Source organism: Heteronotia binoei, chromosome 4, assembly GCF_032191835.1.
Source record: "Heteronotia binoei isolate CCM8104 ecotype False Entrance Well chromosome 4, APGP_CSIRO_Hbin_v1, whole genome shotgun sequence".
Taxonomy (NCBI): Eukaryota; Metazoa; Chordata; class Lepidosauria; order Squamata; family Gekkonidae; genus Heteronotia; species Heteronotia binoei.
Genome location: NC_083226.1, coordinates 31,586,892 through 31,614,862, shown reverse-complemented (window position 1 = coordinate 31,614,862; position 27,971 = coordinate 31,586,892). Strand labels below are relative to the sequence as shown.

At 45.3% G+C, this 27,971-nt stretch overlaps 1 protein-coding gene across 2 annotated transcripts in view; it reads left to right on the top strand.

Annotated features, from left to right (window-relative positions):
• LOC132570458 (neuronal acetylcholine receptor subunit alpha-7-like) overlaps nt 1–27,971 on the top strand; it is a 154,395-nt gene that overhangs the window by 102,764 nt on the left and 23,660 nt on the right. For both annotated transcript variants that reach the window (XM_060237064.1, XM_060237065.1), the window contains 2 exons: nt 11,241–11,435; nt 15,393–15,479. In XM_060237064.1, coding sequence (XP_060093047.1) covers nt 11,241–11,435; nt 15,393–15,479 — 282 coding nt within the window. The remainder of the gene's footprint in view (nt 1–11,240; nt 11,436–15,392; nt 15,480–27,971) is intronic.

Below are 27,971 nucleotides of genomic sequence, written 5' to 3'. Positions count from 1 at the left end.
AAGGGCCTTGAACTGGAAGTATTGAGAACCTACTGCAAACCGAAGGAAACGTCTGAACGCAGGATGGATGCTGACGTGAAAGTATGCATCCTTGAGGTCCAGTGCTGCCATCCAGTCCCCTTGCTTGATGAGGGGCAGAATTGTTTGCAGAGTGGACATTCTGAACTTCTGGTACAGAATAAACTTGTTCAGATTCCGAAGGCCCATGATTGGTCTCAAACCCCCGTCCCGCTTGGGAACCAGGAAGTAACGAGAGTAGAAGCCTCCCGTCCTGGCCTCCACCGGGACCCGTTCTATGGTGTTTCTGTAGGAGGTTGCTCACCTCCACCAGCAGAGGTGGGGAAGGGGGTGTGGTGAATACCACAGATCAGTTCGGAATCTGAGCAAAATCTATTTTGTAGCCTTCTGCGATGATGGAAAGCGCCCATCTGTCCGTAGAGATGAACTCCCAGGCCGACAGGAATGGGCAGAGGTGGATAGACGAAGAAGAAATGGGGACGATGACGTGTGCTACCAGAGAGTCAAAGGCCCTGCTTTTGAGGGTGAGCGCCCTTGGACTTGCCGGTGGTCTATGCAGAAGCGTAGCGGTTTCTATTGTTCCCCCTGTATGGGGACCTACTCTCAGGTTGGGCAGAGCGAGGTCTGTACTGCTGTTCCGGGGAGAACTTTTGATATGGTTTCTTTGACCAAGGTTTGTTCCACTGTTTTGGTTTTGTAACTCTGGAAGACGCCGGGACACCCAGGTTCCTGGAAGTTTTTATGCTTTTATCCATTTCCTGGAGTGCATTGTCGGTGGTCGAGCTGAAGAGGCCTTCACCCTCGAAGGGCAGATCTTCAACGAAGGCCCTGGTGTCTTGTTGGAGGACCGCTGACCTGAGCCAGGAGTGGTGGCGGAGGCAGACAGCAGAAGTGATGGTTCTTGCTGAGACATCCACCATATGCTTTGCTGCAGCCAGTTGTTGTTTGGCTACAGCAAAGCCTTCCTTCTGCTACTTCTTTGCAGCAGACCTCTTCTCACTCAGGAAAGACAAGAGGGGGGTAAGTTGTTCCCACACTGAGTATTGGTATCTAGCCATGCACGCAGCATAGTTAGATACCTTTACTTCCAGTGCCCCAGCAGAGTAAAACTTCCTCCCAACGTTGTCCAGCTTCTTTCCCTCCTTGTCTGGTGGAGAGGAGTGCGTCTTGCGGGCCTTTGACAAGGAGGATACGACCACCGAATTGGGCTTTGGATGCGTGAAGAGAAATTCAGCACCAGCCTCTTGGACGTGGTACATGTGGTCCAACCTTCTTGATGACACAGGTGTAGAAGGAGGCTTCGGTCAGGGCTCCTTCACCGCCTGTAAGATGACCTTCGTTACAGGCAGGGCAACCGCTGTAGACATAACCTGCTGCATGATGTAGACACGGTATCGTCTACAACGGGTTGCAATTGTGTCACCGGGAGAGAGAGGGAGAGTGCCATCCTCTTCACCAGGTCCCCATACAACTTTAGATCCTCCGATGGTGAAATGGGAAGATCCTCAGCGGTATGAGATACTGGCAAAGGTTCCAAAGCCCTGTCCGGATCGTCGGTACTGACCTCGGAGTCCAACGATGAAGACTCTCTCCTCAAAATATGTTCCAAGAGCACTGGCATTGAGTCTCTGATGGGTGACCGGATTGACACCGACGACCTAGGCTGGACTTCCTCCACCGCGCCTTTCGCCGCGCCTTTCGGGCGGGACGGACATCGATGCCGAGGGATGCCGCCTAGAATGCTAGGAAAGCCTCGACACATGGGATGCCTCAGATTGCTGGTCCCAGTCTGCAAACTCCTGAGGGGGGTACCACTGGTACGGCGGGTATGGATAGGCATAGGGAGGCCACTGGCACTGTTCCCACGGTGGAAGCAGTGGGAAGCGATGAACTACAGTGGTCGGTTCCAGCTTTCTCTGACCTCTTGCCTGATCCAGCGGTGCCAACGGCTCCATCGGTGCCGACACCTCCACCTCCGAGACAGAGTCGCTTTCACTGTGACGCCTCGACCCCGAAGAATGGGAGCACTGAATAAGGTTGATCTCTTGCTCCGATGCCAATAGACGCAACTGCTGTGAAGCATTGCCTCTCAACAACGAAGAGCTACGATGTGGGGATGCCAAGATCTTCCTCGGTGGAGTGGTCGACATCGATGTCAAAGCATCATGAGAAGGGGAAGGAGTGTGGGACGATCTCTTCTTCCGCTTCTCCTTAGATTTCACCTTCAGTGCGGCTGATCGGGTCCCCGAGTCATCCCGATGCTTCCTACCTGGGGTGTCCACTGACCCTTCAGAAGGTCGTTTTGTGGAACGCCCGCACTCGACTGGCATCTCGGTCCTGATCGTCGATGTATCGGCCAATGTGACCGTCGGGGCCATGGCCTCTCCCATCAGTACCGACGGGCCCAATGCCATCTTTTGAGGGCAAAGTGCCGACTCAACCAACGCAGCCGAAAGCCTCGCTGCTCGATTCTTGTGAGTTTATTTGGAGAAACTCAGGCAGTGTGAGCAAGAATCCACACGATGTCCCTCGCCCAAACAAAGGAGACAGAGGGAATGGCTGTCGGGGGTGGGGGGGGGCAATCTTCTTCCCATAGGAGCGACACCTCTTAAAAAACCTTTCCATAGAATCCAAGGAGAAAACCCACCCAGGAAAGCCTCTGAGGGGAAAAACGGGGGAAAACTGGGCCCCGAAGGGCAAGTCCAACAATTTTTTTTTTGCAACACTAACTATCTAAAAACTAGCTAACTAACTACACTAGGAAAATAACAAATGGGCTATATACAACAAGAAAGGCAATCCTAGGATTACTTTACCGACCGGGGACACAAAAGGAAATCCTCTCAGCGCAGCAGTCAGAAAGGAACTGGCGGGATCCTTGCGCTGGCGCTGGTGAGCATGCGCACGGGGATGCCTGCACATGCCCATTGGTGCCGAGCGTGAAAAAATCCCAGGCTTTTTAGGTACCGATTCGGGGATCGGCGCAGGCGCTCTATCCCATGAGTGTGAAGCACAGAGACCACGAAGAAGATCTGGTGGGGAATTGATCACTTAGAATCATAGAGTTGGAAGGGACCTCCAGGTCATCTAGTCCAACCCCTGCACAATGCAAGAAACTCACAAACACCTCCCCCTAAATTCACAGGATCTTCATTGCTGTCAGATGGCCATCTAGCCTCTGTCTTTTTAGGGCTTGGTTGGAGAACCCATACACTCAGTGAAAATGAACAGCAGTCTTCAGGAAAAAATGGTGTCCAACTTGCCAAAACAGAAGTAACATTTGCTTCCCTTAAAAGCAAAACAGTATAAATTATTTCCGATCATCCTTGCTATATGCACTAGAAAACTGCAACCCATCATGCAGTACTGCTGAACATTATAATAACTATTGATCGTTGTTTGTACTTGATGGAGAATTTTGATAGTGCTTGATGGATGTACCTGAAGAACAGACAGCCCCATGTTACAGGGCTCTAATGAAATTTACTAGACGAGGAGTGGATAGCGAATTCTGGAGACAATCCTTTAGGAATGTTTACGATTTTTTTGTAGTGTTCTTTGACAGATATTTGCAGACTGGATAATAGATTTCTATAGATTTTCTAGTATGTGTACACAATAAAATGCCCAGAAAGCATGAGCCCCGTGAGATTGATAAAATATCCACAGCTTTGCTTTCTTCTTATTTCTTGAGGCACTAGAAATTATTGTGTGCTGAGGAGTTATTGAGAATGAATGAGGTAGGGAGGAGTCCATTAAGGGCAGTTCAAGGGCAACATAGTTCTCCAAATCGCTTGGATGCTCGATAACTTATAATAAGACTGAAGCTGGGGGAAACAAATGAGAACTTTCAAAATGGCCGTTAGGCAAGTCTCCATTTTCTGAGCCCCATCACTCCCCCCCTTGTACAATATGAGAATATAGTTGAGAGTCAAGGAACTGATGTAAACTGATGAACGTCAGAGATGGATGAATATGCCCTTTTCCATTTATTTGTGTTTCTATATATCGCCGGTAGGAGCCATTTCAGTCTGCCCTTGTTGCTGGCATTAATAATTTGTCTCTTTAAGACAATTTATATGCATTTATATGCAATTTGTGCAAACATCATTTAAGTCTGATTTATTGATACATGACTAATGTTAAAAAATGCATACATTTTATGGGGGAAATTAAAAGAAGAGAACAGTGGGTTAGATCCTACCCACTTTTCTGCTCATTCTTATGCAGTTCCCCTCTTTGCTATAAGAGCCTCTGCCCCACATGGCTTTTTTCCGCTGAAGCCTCCATTACCCCCAGTATAACTAATGTTTTGCACTCAAACAAGGACGCTTGCACTCAGACAAGGAGCCAGTTTGGTGTAGTGGTTAAGTGCACAGACTCTTATCTGGGAGAACCAAGTTTGATTTCCCACTCCTCCACTTGCACCTGCTGGAATGGTCTTGGGTCTGCCATAGCTCTCATAGAGCTGTCCTTGAAAGGGCAACTTCTGTGAGAGCTCTCTCAGCCTTACCTACCTCACAGGGTGTCTGTTGTGAGGAAGGAAGGTAAAGAAGAAGACTGCAGATTTATACCCCACCCTTCTCTCTGAATCAGAGAGGCAGAGTGGCTTACAATCTCCTGTATCTTCTCCCCCCACAGCAGACACCCTGTGAGGTCAATGGGACTGAGAGGGTTCTCACAGCAGTTGCCCTTTCAAGGACAACTACTGCGATAGCCAGGCCTCAGATTCAGTGGGAGCTCACAGGAGCACAGCTCCTGAACCTTTCTGAGAGTTCCACCTCCTCCTCCTGAGAGTTTCACCTCTTTGTCCATTGAATAGTAGGTACAGCTGCATAACAATCCCTAGATGAGCTCCATCACCTATTTTTCCATAAAATGACCTCTGGCGATAGCTATGGCTAACCCAGGGCCATTCCAGCAGCTGTAAGTGGAGGAGTGGGGAATCAAATCTGGTTCTCCTAGATAAGAGTCCGCACACTTAACCACTACACCAAACTGGTTCTAAAGGAGATTGTAGGCCGTTCTGAGATTCAGAGTGAAGGGTGGGATATAAATCCAATTTCTTCTTCTTCTTCTTCTGGTAGGATTCCACACATCAAATGGCATGGAAATAAAAAGACACAGTTTTAGGGGTTCCAGGCTTCCACCTGGCATCCCAGGGGCTTTGAGGATGGTGGCATCCTGCCAATATCACACCTGGGTGAAAACCTAGACATGATGTCAGAGTATCACCCCACACTGCGGAAGCTCTTGGTTATTACCATGGAGCTCCCAGAGCATCAGCTGATGACATGACATCACATCTAGGTTTTCACCCAGATGTGTTGCCATGCCACTCAACATCCTCTCCATTTCCCACTGTTTCTCCCATCAACCATGGCAAAGGGGATGGGTAAGGTAGGAGAGCCAGACCACCAGGAGATTACTGTCTCAAAGTGGAAAGTAGAATGCCTGCACAATTTGCACAACAGGGAAACAAAAGTAATTTGTCAAACCAGCCCAGATGGGGAATTCAGCAGCATCCCTAATGAAAGTTTGAATTTGCATATTTACTGATTCGTAAGATTTGTATCCCACTCTTCTACTTGCAGAACCACTTAGGGGGCCTACCAAGAAATTAAAATATTAACATCAATTAAACAATTATTTCATTAATTGTTATCTTAAAAATAGAATGATAAAATGGGTAAAACTGCAGCTGTTAACTTCCTTCCCTCCAAATGTAGGTTAGAAACTCTGACAACATTAAAAGTAGGACAATGAAAATGTTTTTGGAAAACCCCCCAATAAAAACAAAAACATTGATTAAAAACCAAAAAATCACTTGTAACCCCCCCCAACCACCCCCCCCCCCACAACATGCATACAATTGAGGCAAAGACTCACTCAAGAAAAGAGTCAAGGAGTTTTAGTTCATGCAAGTCTTCCATTTTCTGAATATCTCAGGCTCTTTCAGGTACTGGTTTTCATTAGAGAAACAAATATGGTATGTGCTGAGCTTTTCAAGGAGACAGGAGTGTCTCTAATCATCCATAGACTTTGTTGAATGGAACTTTCCTGCTTCTCCCTCCCACTGGAGTCCATTGAGCCCCCTGAGACTTTTTTTTCTTGGAGGGTCAGGAGACCCTCAGTTAGAAGTTGAGGTGGGGTCTCCAGTGGGAGGGCAAGAAACACCAGAAATTGCTGCCCTCTTTTCAAAAGATATATGCACCATCAGGTCTTTGGAGAAGTGTAGTTGGATCCACCCACATATTTTCTGGCCTCGAGCAGGGTAGGGAAAAAAATAAAGATGGGTTCAGGATTGAAAAAGAAGAATATAATGGATTTATACCCCATCCTATGCTCTAAATCTCAGAATCTCAGAGTGGCTTACAACCTCCTTTATCTTCCTCCCCCACAACAGACACCCTGTGAAGTTTGTGGTGCTGAGAGAGCTGTCCCAGAAGTTGCCCTTTCATGGACAGCTCTGTGAGAGCTATGGCTGACCCAAGGCCATTCCAGCAGCTGCGAGTGGAGGAGTGGGGAATCAAACCCATTACTCCCAGATGAGTCTGCGCACTTACCCACTACACCAAACTGGCTTATTTTGTGTATATTTATTGTGAAGCTTGTGCATGTTGACTGAAAAGTTAAATGTTGTTATAAAGTTAAACAGACAATCCAAAATAATTTCTACTTCATATTTATTTGCTTTATTTATACTTCACCTTTCTCCCCACTGAGGACTCAAAGTGATTTACATCATTCTTCTCTTCTCCATTGTATGCTCACAACTGCCCTGTGAGTTAGATTAGGCTCTGAGTGTGTGACTGGCCAAAGGTTATTCAGCAAACTTCCATGGCAGAGTAGGGCTTTGAAGCCAGATCTCCCGGATCCTAGTTCCCCACTGGCTTACATTATGTTTGCTGTAAACATTGTACTGTCTAATTATCTGGTCAGGGAGCAAGGAAGAGGAAGTGTAGAAGTGTGCAGATTTTCTCAGGCTCATCCATGTGGTAATAAGCAGTGATTTCTCTCTACACCTGAGCCAAGCTACTGTAAACAGGGAAAGGAAGGGACTGGTTAGGATTCATTTTGATACAATTTTGTTTAGTATTAATAATAATCTAGAGCAGAGAGATACAGTTGTTTTTGTGACTTTTCACTTACCTTAATATTGTAAATTTAAACTAGTGGGTATGTTTATGGCAGTGGGATCATTTACTTTTAACAACTATTATTTGGAATGGCAATGGAAATGATTAGTAGAGAAAGTTTTTACAAATGTGTTATGCAGGGCTTTTTTTGTAACAGGAACTCCTTTGCATATTAGGCTATACCCCCCTGATGTAGCCAATCCTCCAAGAGCTCACAGGGCTGTTAGTACAGGGCCTACTGTAAGCTCCAGGAGGATTGGCTACATCAAGGGGGTGTCGCCTAATATGCAAAGGAGTTCCTGCTACAAACCCTTCCCTGGTGTTATGTAATGCTAATTCAGACTGTACGTGGGACTGCCCTTGACCCTGTCTTGGAAACTAAAGCTAGTGCAAAATGCAGCAGCACAACTGCTGACAGCAACATCTGTGGAATGCACATTCAGCCAGTGTTACACCAATTGCACTGGCAGCCAACTGAGTACTGGATCCGGTTCAAGGCCATAGTACTGACCTTCAAAGCCCTGTTATGTGGCCAGGGACCGACATACCTACTGGACCATCTCTCCCTGTATATGCTCCGGAGAGCTTATTGCTCTGCAGAACAACATCTCCTGGCAGTCCCTGGCCCAAAAGATGTCTGCTTATCCTTGACCAGGGCCTTGGCCTTTTCCATCCTGGTGGAACATGCTCCCAGTTGAAATCAAGGTCCTGTGAGATTTATTAGAATTCCGCAGGGCCTGTAAAATGGAGCTGTTCCGCCAGGCTTTGCTTGTCCAACCATCTTGGCCTCCCCTGCTCGCACCGCTGCAGCGCTCACAGCGCTCGTTCCGATTTGCCCTGCTTACAGACCAACAGTACATCTCTGCAGGAGGCACCCTGAATCTGCTTGACGAGTGCCATTGACTTGATTGGACTGAAATTCAGTTTTGAAACTTGATTTTCAATTTTAATGCTGTTTTGTTTAAGCCATGTGTTTCCACTTACCCTTAATATCTTGTTATTATATTGGTGACTGAAATGTTGTGACCGGCCCTGAGCCCACCTTGCAGGGAAGGGAGGGATATAAGTCAAATAAATCAAATCAAATATTAAACTTACGACTGCTCCCAGAGTGTATCGCAGGGTGCCTAAGGAAGAACTGGGCTTACTTAGCTCTGGAAAATTAAAACAGCCTGATGCACATTTGCCATAGAGTGAGGTGATAGAACGCTAAGATAAAATGGAGCTAGAAAACACGAAGCTGACTTTATATTGATTGTGTGTGAATGAGACCCTTGGTCCATCAAGGTCAGTGTTGCCTGCTCTGACTGGCAGTGGCTCTCCAGGGCATCCAGCCTGTCTCTGACATCACTTTATTACCTGATCCTTTTAACTGGTGTTGCTGGGAAATGAACCTGAAACCCTTTGCATGCAATAATATGTGATTTGCCACTGAGCCACAGCCCCTCTCAGGCTGAATGCTCCTTTCAGGTAAGGGCTCCTTACAGACAGAGACTTGCCCATCAGACAAAAGTGCTGAGCTTTCTCCCAACTTTGCATGTTTTGTAGTTGCAGTCTGGTGTTCCTCTTATGAAGAAGAGTAGGTTTTTATGGCCTGCTTTTCTTTACCGCAGGGAGTCTCAAAATGGCTTACAATCACCTTCCCTTCCTTTCATCACAACAGGCACCTTGTGAGGGAGGTGGGGCTGAGAGAGTTCTGAGGGAACTGTGAGCAAAGGTCCATCAGTAGCTATTATCCACAAAGTTTAGATGGAACTCTCTAACTGGGGCAGGTAATGCTCTGTATTCTTGGTACTTAGAGGGGGTGGGGAAACAATGAGAGGGCTTCTAGTGTCCTGGCTCCATTGGTGGGCTTTCTGATAGCAACTGGGGTTTTTGGCTACTGTGTTGAACTGGATGGTTCATGGCTTGATCTAACCTGGCTTCTCTTATGTTCTTATTTGACTGGCCCAAGGTCATCCAGCAGACATGCAGAGGAGTGTGGAATCAAACCTGGCTCTGTGGATTAGAGTCTGCCGTTCTTAACCATTACGCCACACTGGCTCTCAAAAAAGTGGCCCTCTCTACTGAGGTTGCCAACTTCCATGTAGTGACTGGAGATCTCCTGGGATTATAAATCTCCAGGTGACAGAGATCAGCTCACCTAGAGAAAATGCCCACTTTGGAAGGTGGACTCTATGCGGCATTATACCCCAACAAAGTCCCACTTTGCTGACAGAAATCCATTATGTCAGGATCCAACCCAATATAAATTATACAAACTGAGCAACTCATATAACTTTTTCTTAATGTATGTAGCTGCCTGTGATGGATGAGAGGCTGGGGGCAGAAGATGCTGTGGCAGTTATAGTAATGGAAGGGGACACTGGTGCCTCTGTGAATTGGAGATGTGGGGAAAGTGCTTTCCTCCAGATAGAGTGCATCCTTTCTCCACTGACAGGGAAACATGCTAATCCTTTGATACATTAACACCTTTTGATTGGAAGGCCAGGTCTGGAGGACTTGAGTCTTGGGACCTGAAACCCAGACTGGCTAAGGGCCCTGGAAGGCGATTGAAAAGGGGAGCTGTTCCTTTGCCTGGATTTGTCTGTTTGGAGTGCATTAGGGGAGCTGTCTCTCATGCGTTTGCCATGAAGAATGACAGAGGGGAATGATGCTAAAGACAGGGGCAGATGCACCAAGAATGGGGGAAATCAAGCTGCCAACAAAAGCCAAATATACCATGAGATTGTAAGTAACTTGCTTTTTGTTTATTTTGTTTAGTGAACCTAGATACCCTTCATTTATGCCTTGATGAAATAAAATTGTTTAATTAGAGAGAGTCTGCACAAGTCTGTACCCACGTGCCTTGCCTACTTGGCATGCTACAGTAATGCACCCCTGTGGAGTCAACCTCGGGTGACCCACCAGGGAGAGAGGGGCTGTTTTATCGGAGGGGGTGGCAGCGAGACAGTGGCTAGTCTTGCCCTACAAGTTGAGAGAGATCATGACTCCGCCTCAGAAGTTTTTACTGCTTTTCCTTTCATTACACTGTGACAAAGGGAAGGTGTCCTACAAAAATTTTATCTGTGTATCTATTAAAAAACCAAGATGGTTTTGGCAAAGATCACTCCTTTTCATTTGTCTGGAAAATGACAAATTGGCAAGCAGGCATGACTCTGGTTTGGATTGTGGCTGCAATGGAAAGAGAGAGGGGGATTGGCTTTGCATTGCTAAGCAAAATTGTCTTCCCTTGCACTGTTACTAGCCCTTTATAGAGGGAAAAAAGACTGGCTCCTTTAGATAAAGATACTGGCATATTTCCTGTGGTCCACTTCTGCTCGTAATAAAAGCTGTTACATTAGCAGATTTTTTTTAAAAAAAAAAATTGTAGTAGGCTGCTGTATAAAAATAACCCCATTGTATCCAAAGATATATTTCTGCTTGTACAAGGCATAAGTGCTAGCACTTGGTCTGTATGCAATTAAAGAATAATATTTTGAAGCAGGAAATGGTAAACCCTCACAATCGCACTACAGTTATGTCATGTCCAGTGCTTCTGGTTGTGCAGTGATCCTTGCCATGATGGAACAACATTGCTTCACTGAAGATGGACTCCACTGATGTTTTGTTGGCTACACACCACTATACCCCCAAGCTCAGCAGTTAAAGAATGATGTAATGGTTAGCATAACGGAATAAGTCCTGGGAGACCTAAGTTGAAATCCCCCATTCAGCCATGAATCTCATTTTGTGCCTTTGGATCAGTCACTCTCGTCTAAGGCAGACCAGCTCATGGCGACTCCAGCCACAGGATGTTCCAGATGGAGCAAAGGAAATTTGCTGCTGTCTTCTACATAACAACTCCAGTCTTCACTGATGGTCTCCCATCCAAGTAATGACTATGGCCAACCCAGTTTAGCTCCCAAGCCCTGATGGGCTCAGGCTAACCCAGGTTTTTTGGACTGCCTCCTTGAAGGAAGTAGAGAAAAAAACAAGTGAAAAGATGTTGTAGCCACTCACTCAGCACTTCTCAGACTGAAGCTCACCTAACCCTGCCCCATCTCTCTCTCTTTTGCATGTTGTCAATTGTCTTCTTTGCAGGTGTCCCAGGAGAAAGGAATGAGTTGTACTATGAGTGCTGCAAAGAGCCGTATCCCGATGTGACTTACACAGTGACCATGCGCCGGCGCACCCTCTACTATGGCTTGAATTTACTCATTCCCTGTGTCTTGATCTCGGGCTTAGCACTGCTTGTCTTCTTACTGCCAGCTGATTCTGGGGAAAAAATATCTTTGGGTAAGAGCCGAGGACTCAGATTCTATTTATGCATCATAGAAGCACGGTGGTTGACAGCACAATCCTGAATTGCTGCTACTCCATTCTCCTTGAAATCACTGGGTTTATAATATGTACCTCCGTTTAGGATTTCACTGTGAAATTATAAAATTCTGGATCACACCACTTCAGACTGCAGTTGGTGTTCCGGATTTTGAATCTTCGTCTCGCTTATGCAAAAACGAAACCACCCCGAATCTGCTAAAGAAGCAAACTAGAGAGAAAGGTTTAGCATAGCCATCTTTCCGATATGCTACTTTACATACAGGGATTAAGCATGGAAGCATTAAAAATACAACACGTGGCTTCTTTTACATATGATGTGATGCAGTCCAGAATTTGATGTTATTGCCAGCATTAGTATTCGATTCATTATTTATAGTCTGCCATTTTCACGGAGAGACCCAAAGCAGATTACGTAGTATCAGGTGGGCAGCTGTGTTGGTCTGAAGCAGCAGAACAGAGCTTGAGTCCAGTGGCACCTTTAAGACCAACAAAGTTTAATTCAGGGTTTTGTGCGCACACACACTTCTTCAAACACAATAAAATGGAAATTACAAATCTGTACATACGGGCAGAAAATTAGCATGCAGCATTATGAAAAATATTCAACTAATGCAAGGACCAAACAGGATTCCCGGTAACTTCCATTTCATTGTATAAGTGTGCATGCGCACGAAAGCTCATACTTTGAATTAAACTTCGTTGGCCTTAAAGGTGACACTGGGCTCAGATGACATAGAGTAAGTCTACAATCAACAGGTTGAGACATCCAGTGAACAGTGCAATAAGGTTTGGACTACAGAAATCTGAAAGCAAACACAAATCTCCATCGGAGCTGAAACAAAGCATGAGCTTGTAAACACAATACGTTAAGTGGCATAGAAACTACCTAGTCTGGGGGGCTGGGGCACACTTACAGTAATAGATAAGCAATACACTACAGTCAGGCCACAGTCCTTATCCCTTTACCAATGCAACTTCCTGACCATTTCCGTACAGAACAGTTCTTGTTACCTGTACAAAAGCCCCCTCAAATAAGTTCCATTGTGCATAGTTTGCAGAAAGCCAGGAGAGTGGCAGTCTTCCTGACCTTGTCAGGGAGGTCTTATTTATTTGATGTATATCCCGCCCTCCCCACTGAAGCTGGCTCAGGGTGGCTCACATTCAAGGTCATAAAAACCAGTATTCATATAAGCCAAGCATAAAAATAAAACACAATGTAGATAAAATATATAAAACATATAATAAAACAATGATTCAGGTGCTATTTCGATCTAGTCACAAAATATATTGATGTTTCAGTCAAAAACTGGCTGTCCTATTAAAAGGAAGGTCATTCCATTAGGTGGGGACTACAAAAGAGAAAGCATGATTTCAAATACTTACATCCAGCTTTCTATCCTTTAGGTTTCCAAGGCAGCTTCAAAATGTGGTTCGACAGAGTGGTTTTCAATCCAAGTAGGGATGGGCTTCCATATGTAAATCTTGCAGTCTGCATTTCACTTTGCCTCCTGTCCAAGATGGTGGGCCTGTACTCTGTGGCACTGCTCTCCAGCAGGGCCAGCCCTGCTACTAGGCAAACTAGCCGATTGCCTAGTGTGCTGGCCAATTCAGCGCCCATGTGACTCAGTAACATTATCAGTGTGGGGAGGGGAATGCCAGAAGTTAACTGGGTGCCAGACAGTCTAGAGCAGGGGTGTCAAACATGCACTTCAGGGGCCAAATCAGGCCCCCAGAGGGCTCTTATCAGGCCCCCAAGCAACTGGCTGTCATCTGCTTCCTTCTCCTTCTTTTTTGCTTCCTTCTGCATAACAGCTTGCTTTGCAAGGCTTGCTCAATTGCTCAGGAGCTACAGAGGAAAACCTCTCTTTTCTCCATTGGCTGAGGCTCCCCCCCCCACCCCAGTCCCCTGAGGAAGGAAGGAAAGAGCTAGAACTTCCTTTGCCCCGTTCCCTGGATCCCATGGGAAAAATACAAAGAAAGCATCCCTAAGACCAATGAGTGCTAACGTTTTAAGCATGTTTTAAGTTTTTTAAAAAATATATTTGTGTTTGTGTTATCTCTGCTACCTAATCTTAAATAAGTAAACACATGGCCTGGCCCAACATGGCTCAGCCCAACCCGACATGGCCCGGCCCCTCAAGGTCTCATTTATGTCAGATCCGGCCCTCATAACAAATGTGTTTGGCACCCCTGGTCTAGAGCCAGCCTTGCCCTCCAGGGATGCCCACTGGAGCTGCCTAAAGGCACTGAGTAGATGATAGTTAGAACCACTCCAGTTTACCTCCTCAAGACCTTTTATGATGCTGTTTGGAAGCAAACATGGTGCAGGAGTTAGGAGAGCCAGGTTCAAATTCCCACACACTGTGAAACTTATTTGATAGGCTATTAATTTCCTCTTAAACTAACCTACCTCACAGGGTTGTTATAAAGATAAAATGAAGCGGGGGGAACCAAGTAGGTCACTCTGAGCTTTTCAGTAGATGGGTAAAAATCTAAGCGATAGGTTCTTTATATTTTGGGTTTACCACATAGTTGGAGTGATTTCAGAAACCATAAACTGTGTGGGAAGAGCTGTACAAAATAAGCCACCTTCCTATGCCAGCAATATATAACAATCATAATCCTTTTGTTTCCTGAAGTCTGTTGGCATTTATTTATTTACTGCTTTTACATTCAGCTTTTCTGCCAAAACTCAAGTCAGTTTACAATTCAAAGCAATGGCTTATTATCTAACAGTAATGAGACAAAACAGATGAAGAGAAAAGAGGCCAATAAACCGTCATCTTTTGTGTACTGTTACCTAATAGTTGCTTGCCAGCTGGGGGCCTAAAAACTGCTGAGGGAAAGAAATCCCATACCCCACACTGCCCTTCTTCCCAGCCCTTTTTTCCCCAATGGGTTGTTCACATACTCATTTTCTAGCCTTTCTTCTACCCCATCATTGGGTTTTCAGTCTTTTTGTGCTCAGCTCTGTCTCCCTGTTTACCTTTGTCATCACCGCTTTCTTTCTCCTCACTGCTGCTGCTCCTTTTTCTGAAGTGACAGTCATGCTAGAGTTGAATAGGCCCAGGCTGTATTGACGCAACTGTTGGGCAACCCCTTGTGCTAACTGTGACATCATGAGCTTTCACAAGCTCTCAGATTGTGTCCTCCATTTGGGCACAGTTTTATCCCCCTCCCCATCCCAACTGTTTTTAAGTTCTGGTATTTTTTGCAAACCAAAGTCTTTTCTTTGGTTTGCAGGAAAATCCTCCCAATCTGTACTGGGCCCCATTATGTGGAGTTTTTAAGCTGCATTCTAGAACAGTGTTGAGAATTAGATATATTGACACTGACCAGACAGAATGTCCATTCTAGGAGTGAGTTTTTTGGGGAAACAAACAAGTGTCAGCCCTGGCCAAATTGGTGGAGAGGGCCTTGCTGCTGCTCAGCTACTGTTGAAAACAATGTTCCATTCTGGTTCTTCCCAGAATGACTAAGATGACTCTAAAACATTTCATTGTGGACCAGGGCCTTTTTTTGTAGCAGGAACTCATTTGCATATTAGGCCACACCCCTCTTATGTAGCTAATCCTCCAAGAGCTTACAGAGCTCTTCTTACAGGGCCTACTGTAAGCTCTTGGAGGATTGGCTACATCAGGGGTGTGTGGCCCAATATGCAAAGAAGTTCCTGCTACCAAAAAAGCTGTGTTGTGAACCATGTTTAGAAAACCATGTTTAAAATGGAAGGCATTAAAATGGATGGCACCTGGATTTTTTCTTTTCTTTTCTTTTTTGGCCACTGTATGACACAGAGTGTTGGACTGGATGGCCGTTAGCCTGGTCCAGCATGGCTTCTCTTATGTTCTTATGTACTTATTCCAGAGTTTGGTTCCAGCTTCACCCTTTGTCTCCTTTCCAATTCTTTTGCAGGTATTACAGTCCTCCTGTCTCTGACGGTTTTCATGCTGCTTGTAGCGGAAATCATGCCTGCCACTTCAGATTCTGTTCCTTTAATAGGTATGTTAACAGAGAGCGCTGTGGTGTGGTGTGATGTGGTTCCCAATGTTTTCTCTATGGGGCAAACTACATATTACATGATTCAATCTCGCAAAGAAAGGGGGTTGCCCTAAAAAGCAGGTATCTCTCCACCTTAGGTGATGAGGCTATGATGTTGGACAAGTGAAATTTACCTCTATTCCTGGACACTTGTTTCCCCAATCGAAGCCACCCCCACCCCCAGAGTACAATTAGCCCATGAGGTAAAGAAGGGAAATGCTGTCTCGCCTGTCTTCTTTTCAGTAGTGGGATTAATTGCACTCCTGGGGGAGAGCAATTTCGATCTGACCTTCTACTTGATCCTTCTAACTAGAGATGGAGGGGTTGATTTGGGACTCTCGGTATGCAAAGCAGACATTCTGCTAAACCATGGTTCCCCCCCCCCCACATTGGGAGATTCTCTCATATATGTCCAATGTAATAAGTAGTTTGCTTCCTGAAATGCTTTAGAAGTAGTACAGGTTTTGCTTATAACTGATGCAGTCTCACCAGACCTGATCCAGACAGATTCATTAGAGAGGTAAGCATGCCCTTGATTCTCCTGTTGGAATGAATCACCCTGAAAGTGGCCTGGATTGTATCCCTTGGGGGAAGTCATTTACTCCCTACAGGACAACATTCCAGGTTGGTAGATGACGTGAAGGGCTGGTCATCTGGTTTTCTTCCTTGACTTAGTCCACAAATGTAATGAGCCACTTTCCCAGTTGACTGTGGCAAGTAAGAATTGGTTGCAGGCAGCTAAGCAATGACGCCTTGGAAATTAGAAGAAAGTTGATCCTTCCAGATGGTCAAGATGCTGGAAAAGAGTGCTGGAGATGTGTCTGGGTGGGTAGGCTTGCACAGTTCTTTGGAGGGCTAGTCACTTCCGTGAACAGATTTGCAAGGTTGTATTAGCATAAAAAACCCGAACCTGGTGAGAATATTATTTAATGGGAAAAACTTTTCTCTTCCTGGTGTGTTTCAAAGACTTACATGCTCATATATCAGCAACATGAACTTGTACATTACATGCTTGAAACAGCTACTCTGTCGGTCTGTCTATCTAGTGCATTTTTATTCCATTTTTCCTCCAAGGAATTCAGTTTGGAGAACATCATACTCCTCATCTTAGTCACACAACAAGCCTGTGAGATAGGTCGAAAGTGAGTGCTTGGCTTAAAGTCACTCAGTGAGCTGCAGACAGAAGGAGGATTGGAACCCAGGTTTCCCAGATTCTAGTCCACCATTCTAACAACTGCATCACACCAATGTCTCAAATAGATCAGATACAATAGGCAAAACATGGCTTCACTGCAAACACAGTTCTTCCTAGTGGAGACCGTTCAAACATAGTCAAAGGCTGGACGTCTTTTGTCACAGGAACTTCTTTGCATATTAGGCCGTGCCCCCCCCCCGCGCGATGTAGCCAATCCTCCAAGAGTTTACAGGGCTGTTAGTACAGGGCCTGCTGTAAGCTCCAAGAGGATTGGCTACATCAGGGGTGTGTGGCCTAATATGCAAAGGAGTTCCTGCTACAAAAAAAAAGCCCTGGGGTCAAAGGGTAAGTCAGCCCTGAAACACATTGCTGCCTCTTCAACAAATTATGTTATCTTGTGTTATTCATATTACTGGAGTCCAAAACTCTTCATAACCACCATACTTCTGAGTCAGTGGTTGGCATGGGCTGAGGCCCTCTAGTCCCAGATTGCTGCATGCTTGCTTTCTCCCTGGATGGTGGCATTGCCCCTCTTGAAATCATCAGTGCAAATGAATCCCCTCAGTGAGGTCACCCCCTTGGGCTTTTTTAGGTTAGAACGATGGCACAAAGAGAGATCTAAGCCCCCTTTTTTTTCATTTGGGGCAGTGTGCATCTGGGAAGTGTGCATCACTAGATGCCTCTCTACTTTACCTGGGACATTCCTGCAGAAAACATGGCGGGTTGGATCTGGACAAAATTTTCTAATAACAGAATGGAACTTCCCTGCTTTCCTAATCAGTAAATCACTGATCTCCATGAAATGCATCTCCTGGGGAATAGGGGACCCTAAGAATTGACTTGGGGGAGTTATGCTGCAGCAGGAAAGGGGAGTCAACGGGGGGAATCCCCTCCTGATGTTGCCGGCGCGATGATGTCCTCCCAAATTGCTAGAGCGTCCGGGAAAACCATTGAGTTTTCCTGGAAGCTCCTAGACTAGCTGGTACACAATGCTGCCCGGGCAGTGACATCACTTACGAGTGATGTCATCACGCTGGCAACATCAGGAGGGGATCCCCCTCCCCGCCCAGGAGCTTGGCTGCCCTGAACTGCATGTTGTATTGGATCCAAACTAAATGAGTAATTTCCATTGACTCTCCTTTCCTGCTGCAGCAGGAAAAAAGTCCCCTGCCAGAGGCCATGGGGAACTTGGGAACCCTAATGCAGTTAGGCCGTAAAATAGCATTCCGAAAGCATGGGTAAGTTGTGTAAGCAGTAGCTTCAAAAGCCCAAGGGCCTAAACCACAAAAACAAGATTGTTAGGTTTTTCCCACCTCTCCCAGTGCTGTCCAGTTATCTGCTCTAGTCAGAGTATATCTAAAAGGCCTCATTACCTCCTGTGTTATTGCAATTTTTTTGGTAATGGTTAAACAATTAGAGCATATCGAATGTATTTGAAATGCATCTCGCGAAGCAGCCCTCTAGGTCAAACATACTTTGTTCTGTTCCTCCACTTAGATTCCCCCCCTCCCCTACTTAAATGCTGCAGCAGGATCAAGAGCCCATATCCTGGGTGGGTGGGTGGGTGACTTCAGTTTCAGAAAGGCAAATACCTTGAAGTAATCCACATCACTTGCACCAGGAAGGCAAACAGACTTTCCAGGGTTTGGGTCATTTCAGTAAATAGCATCTTGAGATGAGCCAAAACAGGCTGGAGTAAGGTGGATCATAAAAGATTTCACTTCTTGTGAAATGTAGTCCCCACCCCCTATTTGAGCAGTTGTGAAAAGCCACCCCTGCTGTTCTAAGAAGCATTAAACGGGTTTGAAGAGTCTGGGGACAGCAGTCACACAACCCATCTGTGCATTGCTGGTACTGTAGAATGGAGCAAAAAAATTATCCCCTATAAGTAGAGGCAGAAAGCATTGTCCTCATGGATTGAGCTTCACAATCATCATGCCTAGGGATCAGGGCTTTTTTTTTGGTAGAAAAAGCCCAGCAAGAACTCATTTGCTTATTAGGCCACACCCACTGACATCACCATTATTTCACACAGGGCTTTTTTTTTTTTGTAGAAAAAGCCCAGTAGGAACTCATGTGCATACTAGGTCACACCTCCTGACACCAAGCCAGCCAGAACTGCATTACTGTGCATTCCTGCTCAAAAAAAGCCCTGCTTAAGGATCAATCCTGCCCCACGTTTCCATCACCTGTTTTACCAAACTGTCATTTTGCTCGTTATTTCATCACAAGTAACATAAGGCCTGCCATTGTCTCACATGGGATATATGTAGAGGATAAACCAGTTTGGTTCTTGTAGGCAAACTGGGTTGCTATATGGCGTCATGATATCTTTGCATTGTTTATATAACCCCTGATTGGCTGGATTGTATAACTCGCAAGAACCCTCTCCCTTTCCCCCAAAAAAAACCTGGTACCAAAACAAGTGCAAGAGGGGAAGGATACTACAAACATACTAAGATTAGGAATGTTTCCAAGTCCTCAAAACTCTGCTGTAGCTAAAAATAAATATAGCTGAAGGTTGGTGGGGCAGATAGAATATAGGTTGGTGGGTGGATGAGAAGGAGAGAAGGAAGCATGAAAAAGTGAGGATATGGAGCTTGTCAGGAGGAGGGAAAGAAGAAATATTGTGGGGAGACGAATACAGTGGAAACTGAGGTGCCCCCTGCAAGTCATTGCAGGTTTCCCACTGTGCAACTAGGGCTAGTCCAGCAGCCAGCATAGTGCAGCTTGGCTAGACTTTTCCCAGGGAAAGCCTGCCAGGTAGGGAAGGAGAAAAAAATGAAGACAGGGTGTTTGTGGATGGGGAAAAGACAAGGAAGCAGGAAAAGCGGTATAGTCTATGGGGGCTTTCAGGGAAGGGAAAGAGGAAATAGAGGTGGAGGGGGAAATAAGATGCTTCCCATGAGTCCTTGCAGGTCTCTCACTAGTAGATCCATCATTCCCCGGGGTGGCATTGTGCCAAAACCTGGCTCCCTCCTGATACCAGTTAGCTTGGGTTCTGTGATGCTTCTCTGTATACTGGCCATTTTCACCACAGGTTCTTTCTCCACCTCTGACCAATGTACTAATACACTCTAAGTGATCTAGTGCTTACCTTTAAAGCCCTTTGCCAGTTAGGAACCACATGCTTTAGAGACTTCTTGTACTTACGTTAGTGCTGTGGCGGTTGTGGCAGGTGGGCTTTTGCCCTGAGGCCCAGGGATTCCTTCCCGGATGGGGTGCTTGTCTCTAATTTCTTTCTGAAGAAAGGATGCAGAATATATATTTTTTTTAATTCCACAGAGCAATTTGGATGCAGGGAGCTGCTGCTGCTGGGCTGTCATGATGGCTCCTTTGTTGATTAAGTTTTCTGTTATTGCAGATCTGCTGTTTCAAAATTGGTTTTTGGATTTCATTATGGGTTTTCTTTCTTCTTCTGAGGTTCTCAGTATTGCAGGCTGAGGGAAAAGGCAAGATAAAAATATTTAAACAAACAGATAAAACAATATGGAGGAATGAAAAAAGAAGGGGGATAAAATAGTGGATAACTATCAAGCAGAGGAATCTGATCTGGTGGAAATGAAGTTGCTGGTTGGCCGTGGAGGAAAACTATCCTGTCATTTTAATAGAATTAATGGGTAGACATGAGCGACTGGAGTTTTTTTGTGTCATGGTGGTATCATCACGTGATGATTGCTTGCTGACCAAACTGGTATTAAAGGAATAGCTCAGTGGATCAGTTTATAAGCTGGCAGCCCTTGGTGGAAGGGGTCAAAGGGCGTGTGTGCTAAATCTGTTTTAGATCAATCCCCTTCAAGTTCACTAGTGTTTCTTCAAGTAATCAAAATACAGACCTGGGCTTGGTGGTAGTGGAAACTGTTGTCAAGTCGCAAGCAATTTCTGGCAACGCCATAGGATTTTCAAGGCAAGAGACAAACAGAAGTGGTTTGGCATTGCCTATCTCCGTGTTGCAACTGAGGACTTCCTTGGTGGTCTCCCATCCAAATACTAACCAGGGCCAATCTTGCTTAGTTTCAGAGATCTGATGAGATCAGGTTAGCCTGGACTATCCAGGTTGGGGCACATCTGAGCTTAGACATCTCCAAGTCAATATATAAAATTTTCACTGGGTAAAAAAAGCACAGTCTTTAGAAGGAAAAAGGTATGGTTAACAGTTCCCGTACATAATGCTTATTAGCCAAAAAAGTCATTTGCTGACTTTAAGAGAAGTCCCTCCCCCCTCCTTATAAAAAAAGGGTGCTGAAAGTTAACAGCTGTGTAAAAGAACAACTACAGATTGTTGGTTAAAACAAAAGCTGCCACCACTGTAAGAATCCATTTACAATCTGTGGAAGAAACATTAAGAAACAAAGCCAGGGAAACTGGATGCATTTCTATTGAAAAAGGCTCCTCTTCATCAGTCATATTTCAGTGCAGTGGTGCCTAAAAGACAATGCATGAGCCAGAGCCAAGTGCAGCCATCTGTGATCCAATGAGGCTCATTATGCTACCGGGGCCGGAGAGAGAGTTCTGCCAGCCCCGATGACTGACATTGGAGCGGAGCCCTTGCAGAAATCCTTGGACTCAGGTTAACCAAGTACTGAGGCAGCCTGCCAGCTTGCTCTCGAATGCCCAATTTCCTTAATGGTGTTTCATACTTCCGACTATATGGGAGAAAGTTCCAGAGTAGCTTTATAGGGCCCGTTTCCTTGTAAGGAGAGAGAGAGAGAGAGAATTGGAGGCTTGTTATGATGGTTTTGTAACGTGTGTTTCTTTATGGACATACAGACTGAGCAGCTCACCCGCAATCTGTGCGTTTCGCTGATACCCCCACATAGTAAAAATATTCCATGCATTAGCAAGGTCGCATTTATGTGAATGAACATGGACGGCTTTAATGTCTATGGAGGAATCCTGCCATATGTTTAAGAGATTAGGGGCATAACATGATGGTCTATTATTCTTCAAGAAGCCTGAACTATATTATCATGCATGGGAAGAGACAGAACAGAACAAATGGTGCTTTGGATGAATATAAGGGGCAATTGCTGGCTGTGTATCATTGGCACTTGTGCCTTGTTCCAGAATGAAATAACACTTCCTGTTCTTATGCTATAAATGGGACTTACTTCCAAGTATAGGACTGAGCTGTTAAAAGTGCAGTCCTAAACACAGTTTCGCCATTCTCATTCCATTGACTCTAGTGGATTTAAAAGAGGTTTAGGGATTACACAGTGTTTTCCAGAAATAATCAATCTGTTCAGGAATGCGTCAGATAAAACCCAGTTTTGATCTTCAGGCCCAAGATAGCAATTTCTGTGGGGCAGAAATCTTTCCTGAAAAACATTAATATTTGCCTTTGTTCTGTTGTGCTGTTGTTTCCTTTGCAAGTATTGTTTCACTGATATTTCCCCCTGCCTGGTTGTTGCTTCATTTATGGCATAGTCGCGTGGATGATTCCAGCAAAATCAGGGATTATGGAATGAACAGAATGATGTCATAATACCAGAAAATAAGATTTGGTCTTCCTTATTTAAGAAAAAGCTCCATTTTTACTCTCCAAAAATGTAGTGATTCTTGTGCACCTTAAAGATTAACTGATTTATTGTGCTATATTAAATCTGTCAGTCTTTGAATTGCTACAAAACCCTATGTAAGATCAGTAGCACTGGGCTGTCACAGCTACTAATGTTACAACTGGTCCTGTACATCTAGATATTGTTTCATGCAATAGCTGAGCTATAGCAGGGGTGGCCAAACTTGCTTAACGTAAGAGCCACACAGAAGAACATCAGATGTTTGAGAGCTGTAAGATATGAATGTCAGACATTTGAGAGAAGGAAGGAAGGAAGGAAAATGGATGGGGGAGGGAAAGGTAGAAAACAAGCAACTTTAAATGCATTTTTCCAGGCTGCCAGCTGGCTTGGCTTGGTGAATTGATTTAAAGAGAGAAATAATTTTCCAAGCCAGCAGTCAGGGTGCTGAACTATAGCTTCTGCCCAAATATTCCTGAACTAGGGATGCCACAGATTTTGTGGTAAATGTGGGTGACAGTCAACCTTGCCATGTTTGGCTATGATGGTCAGATGTGAGTTGATCACATCTGTTTGGTTTGGCGCTGAATGACTTGGCCATCTGCCAAATAGATTTGTACCATTTTTTTCTCCCGAAACTGCACCATTAATGTTAAATACATTTTGAATTAATAACTGATTGATATAATTTGTGACTGATTGAGTTGTCCGTTTGAGCAATTACCTGCCACAAGAAGCAATGGTATAGCAAGAAGGGAAGGAAGTAGAACTCCCATGGGGCTGAGTGAGATCATACGTGTGCAAAAAGCCAGTTGGGCTATATTGTATTATTGAACTTGTGAAGCTGTCTTATATACTTGTTGCCTCAAGGTCAGTACGGTCTACTCAGACTGGCAGCTGCTTCTTGCCAGGTTCTCCTTCACATCAGCAACTGCCAGCTCCTTTAAAATGAAGATTCTGAGGACTGAACCTGGGATCTTCTACATGCCAAACAGATGTTCTACTGAGGCATGACTCCTCCCCATTGGAATGCAAGATTGCAATACTGAACATAACTTGAAGATAATTTAGGAAGGTGTGCATTGAGGAAACCAGCTGAACAGCTGGGAATGGGCTAGGGTTGCCAACCTCCAGATGGTGTCTGGAGATCTCCCACTATTACAGTTGATCTCCAAGAGACAGAGATCAGTTCATCTGGAGAATATGGCTGCCTTCAAAGGTGGACTCTATGGCATTATACCCTGTTGAAGTCATCCTCAAGCTCCACCACTAACATTTTGTGGTATTTTCCAACCCAGAGCTGGCAACCATAGGATGGGCTGATGAACACACTAACAGCGTCCTGAAAAATTGCCTCTCTGTTTCTGACTATTAAACAAGATGGGAGCTGAACTGACAGGCATTTGCGCCACATCTGAAACTGTGCTATTTAGTGCTCCCGTGCCTTACTGCATGTCTAATGTATGTATTCTTAGTTGCTGCCCCAGTTGGTGTAGGGTGACTGAGGACAATAACTTCAGTCTTACAGTAGATGTCTTATGCAAGTTTTTGTGGTGTGATGTGCCATGAATACAGGAAGTATCTGAAGGAACTAATAAACCTGAGCTCTGCTGGCTGCTAGAACGGCACTTTTGTTGTTCTGACAAAACAAAAGATGTACAGTGAGTAGTACTGGCTCAAGGGAAGGAAAATAGGATAGTGTTCTTTCACACCTTGTCCCTCCTGCTCAAAGTGGTTCTGCTGTTACCACTGTTGAACCTTTTGTCATTTCATTTTTCTTTGTTCCTCTTCATTGCGATTTTGTTTGGACAACAGAAAACTCTTTTCCTTCCCAGGATTTTTCTGAGTTGTTACATATGCTCCTGTGGGCTAGGCTAGAACCTCATTTCTTGATACCTAGTTTCTTTGTGGAGGAATGTTTTTCCCTATGACAGAAGATTGAATTCTATGGGGATGGCCATTATAAATGATTTAATCAGGATGTAAGTTTGCCATATCAGTGAAAACTAGGTCAAAGGAAAGTTGTTTATTTATTTATTTACATTGGACTTTTATCCCGCCCTCTCCGCAAGTGGACTCAGGGCGGCTTACAACAGTCGTTTACACGATTTAAAACAATAAGTCAATAAAATCTATAAAACATTAATACAATTAAAATTTAAAAACTATTCCACAGTGCTGTGCTATTACTATGTTGGCGGTTCTGCTTTTCAGACGGTTGGTCACCGGGAACTCTAGCTGATGTCAGGTGGCAGCTCTCTCTCAGTTTAAGCATCGAAGGCCTGTCGAAACAATTTGGTCTTACAGGCCCTGCGGAATGTAGGAAGGTCCCGCAGGGCCCTTATGGCCTCCGGGAGAGCATTCCATAACTCTGGTGCTGCCACCGAGAAGGCCCTGGTTCGTGTCAAACGCAACCTGGCCTCCTTTGGTCCAGGGGTGGACAGCAGATTTTTTGTCCCTGAACGCCGTGCTCTCTGAGGGATATATGGGGAAAGGCGGTCCCGCAGATAAACAGGTCCCTAACCATAAAGGGCTTGTTTGAGCAGAGGTTTTGCCATGTGGGGTAAAAACTAAAATAGCTTAAGTTGTGGTATTTATTTAGGACCAATTCACACATGACTGTATTCCCCCATGGAAACCAAGGCAGTCAAGTATTTGCCTCATACACAGCAGCTCTAATTCATACAAATGATGCTGCCACACACAAGAGTGGTCTGTCCACAAGTTGAACAACAGGAGCAAATCTTCCAGAGGTTTTTGTGCGGGCTGCCTGTTCTTCATTGCCCGTGTACAAACTACCTTTTTAAAATCAGATCTTCTAGACCCATTTCAGCCTGACTTCCAGGCCCCTTTAGGACCCCAAACAGTTTTGGGAGCAGAAGGCAGGGGTTTAAACTTTAAATGGTCCATGGATTGATATGAACTGGGTCGGTTTATGACCCAACCTCTCAGTTTGTATGGGTTCGTGGTTCAGCCACAGACCACGAACCAAACTGCAAAAATGCATTGTGCCCATCCCTACTCCTGTGAGAAGTTGGCTGGAGAGCTGAAGTAAGGAGTCATCAGTATGCTGATGATATCCAGCTCTGGTTCTTTTTGTCCAGTCCAGGTGCTGATATAGACATCCTGAACAGATGCCTAGATAAGGGCTAATAAACCCAAGCTCAATCCAGATTTGACACAGGTACTATGACAGAGCAATTCCTCAGACTGTACCAAGCCATCGTTGCTGACCACAAGGAGAGAGAATTTGTGTGGCCACTTTGTCTTTTGCATGGGTGTGTGAATGCTGCTTTCCTGCGATCAGCAGTTCTGCTTTTGGAATTGTGGGGAAGGGTAAGTTCACAATAGGGTTGCCAGCTTCGGGTGGGGAAATCCCTTTTGATTTTGAGAGTAGAGGCTAAAGAGGTTGGAGTTTGAGGAGGGTGGGGATTTCAGTGGGGATTTCCACCTTCCAAGTGAACTGATCTCTGTTGCTTGGAGATCAATTCTAATCCCAGGAGATCTCCAGCCACTACCTAGAGGTTGGCAGCCCTAGTTTGCATGGCCACTCCCTCCATGCAGTTGCCTCTGCAGATGACGAGGCAATTGTGAGAAGTCAGAGGCAGGGCTGGTGCATTCCCATTCTCCCTCTCCGCGCATTTGTTGAACATGAGAAGCTAGATTGCACTTAGTTCACTATAATTTATGAACAGGGCTCTATCTAGCTGATATTGACACATCGTCACTGATTACCAGCCTGTTTCTGAGCACATTTCTCATGCTAGTTTTTTTTAAAACCCAAATGCTCAAGGAATATAATGTCTGCAATGTTGCCTTATGAACTTGGCAAGACTTGGAATCTTCAGAGGACTTCATGGACTGTTTGCATGAGCATTGGGCCATATGATAGGCTATTGTGATAGCTATTGTCAGGGGATTTTCTAGAAAAAGCCCAGAACATTTGCAGATTAGACTGTGCATCACCTGACATCACCATTGTTTCACACAGGGCTTTTTTGTAGAAAAAGTCCAGCAGGAACTCATTTGCATATTATGCCACACCCCTTAATGCCAAGCCAGCCGGAACTGCGTTCCTGTGCATTCCTGCTAAAAAAAAACCCCTGACTACTGTAAAAGCCTGCCAATACCACTGCTTTTCTTGTCATGCATTTGCCATGCTCTCTGCATGCACTGTGCTGTTTAACTTTCAGAGGGTGTGCAAAGGACCAGAGTTTACATTCCATTTTGGCTTGTAATTGCCAGGCATTCACTCAGGCCACTGAGTTCTTATCATAGAAATAAATACAACTGGAGGACATCCCAAAGGTAATTTGGCTGAACAGTGTGCTAGGTTTCGGAACCTAAATATGCACTTCAGATTGATCCAAGTAAGTCTCCAAGCTCCTATATTGCCATGGTGTCCTTTAATATTAGGGATGACCTGAGAATATCTACTGCTTCTAAAGCTCTCAGTGAAGTTGGCTGTACACATAGAACACAGTTGAGAACTGGATAAGCTGTAAGTGGGGGGGACACACCATTTTAAAAAAATGATCTGCCAGGTTTTTTAAAAAAAACCTTACAAGGAGAAAACTCCCATATCAGGGAGAGAGGTTCTAGCCCTCTTGTGCAGTTCTACTTTCTGGCAGCATACTTTTTTTAAAATGCAGAACATCAACAGCTTAATCCTAGACGGAGCTATTACCTTCTAAATCCAATAAAGTCCGTGTAGAAGGGTATAACTTTGTTTAGGATTGCAGTGTTAAAAATCCAAGTCCTGCTCCATCTTCTGGCTGAGATGGTACAGCCCATTCTAATACTTCTGAGTACTTTGACTTTATCCCTTCCTTATTCAGCTGTATGTGTAGGGCCGGCTCACCCACTAGGCAAACAAGGCAGTTGCCTAGGGCAGGGGTGGCCAGCGGTAGCTCTCCAGATGTTTTTTGCCTACAACTCCCATCGGCCCCAGCCAGCATGGCCAATGGCTGGGGCTGATGGGAGTTGTAGGCAAAAAAACATCTGGAGAGCTACTGTTGGCAACCCCTGGCCTAGGGCACCGGGAGGGTGGGGGCACCGAATTGGGCTGCCCCCCTCCCAGTGGCACAGGCAAGTGCCTAGTTTGCCTGCCTCCTTTGCCTGCCTACCACCACCGCCCCTGCCTGCCCCTCCTTTCCCTTCCCTTCACCTCCCCCTGATGCAGTGTGCATCTTATCTTTCGAAGGATGCACTGGAGAAGGCTTGGCTCCCTTTCCCTTCTGGTTCTGGAAAGGGAGGGGAAGCCTCCAGCATGTTCTTCGAAAGATGATACACGCCACGTCACAGCCGGTATGGCCCAGGCGCGGCACGCTCTGATTGTGTGTGTGTGTGTGTGGGGGCAACGGGAAGGGAAGGAGAGTCTGGGTGGACGCCATGCCTCGGTGTGGCATCCTCAGAAGGGGGGTAATGGAGCGTGGCACTGCATTGCAGCAGTGCAGGGGTTAGCAGCAGGGGTATACCTTGGGCCGGCGCTGTGTATGTGTAGGCCCATTCTAAGGGTTTTTTCCAGTTCCAGGCCTGGTCTTGTAGTTGCATACAGCAGCTGGTCACCCTAGACAGGGACCCATGTTGCCATCTCTATCAGATCCTACATTCTTAAACTGGTTCAGTGACCGTTTCTTTCCATAGGGAATGCTGGGGACTGTAGTTCTTTTTGAGGACTGGGTAGAGATTTTCAGGAGAGAACGGGCAGTACTTTTGGCAACGTTTGTGGGGGGAATGGGT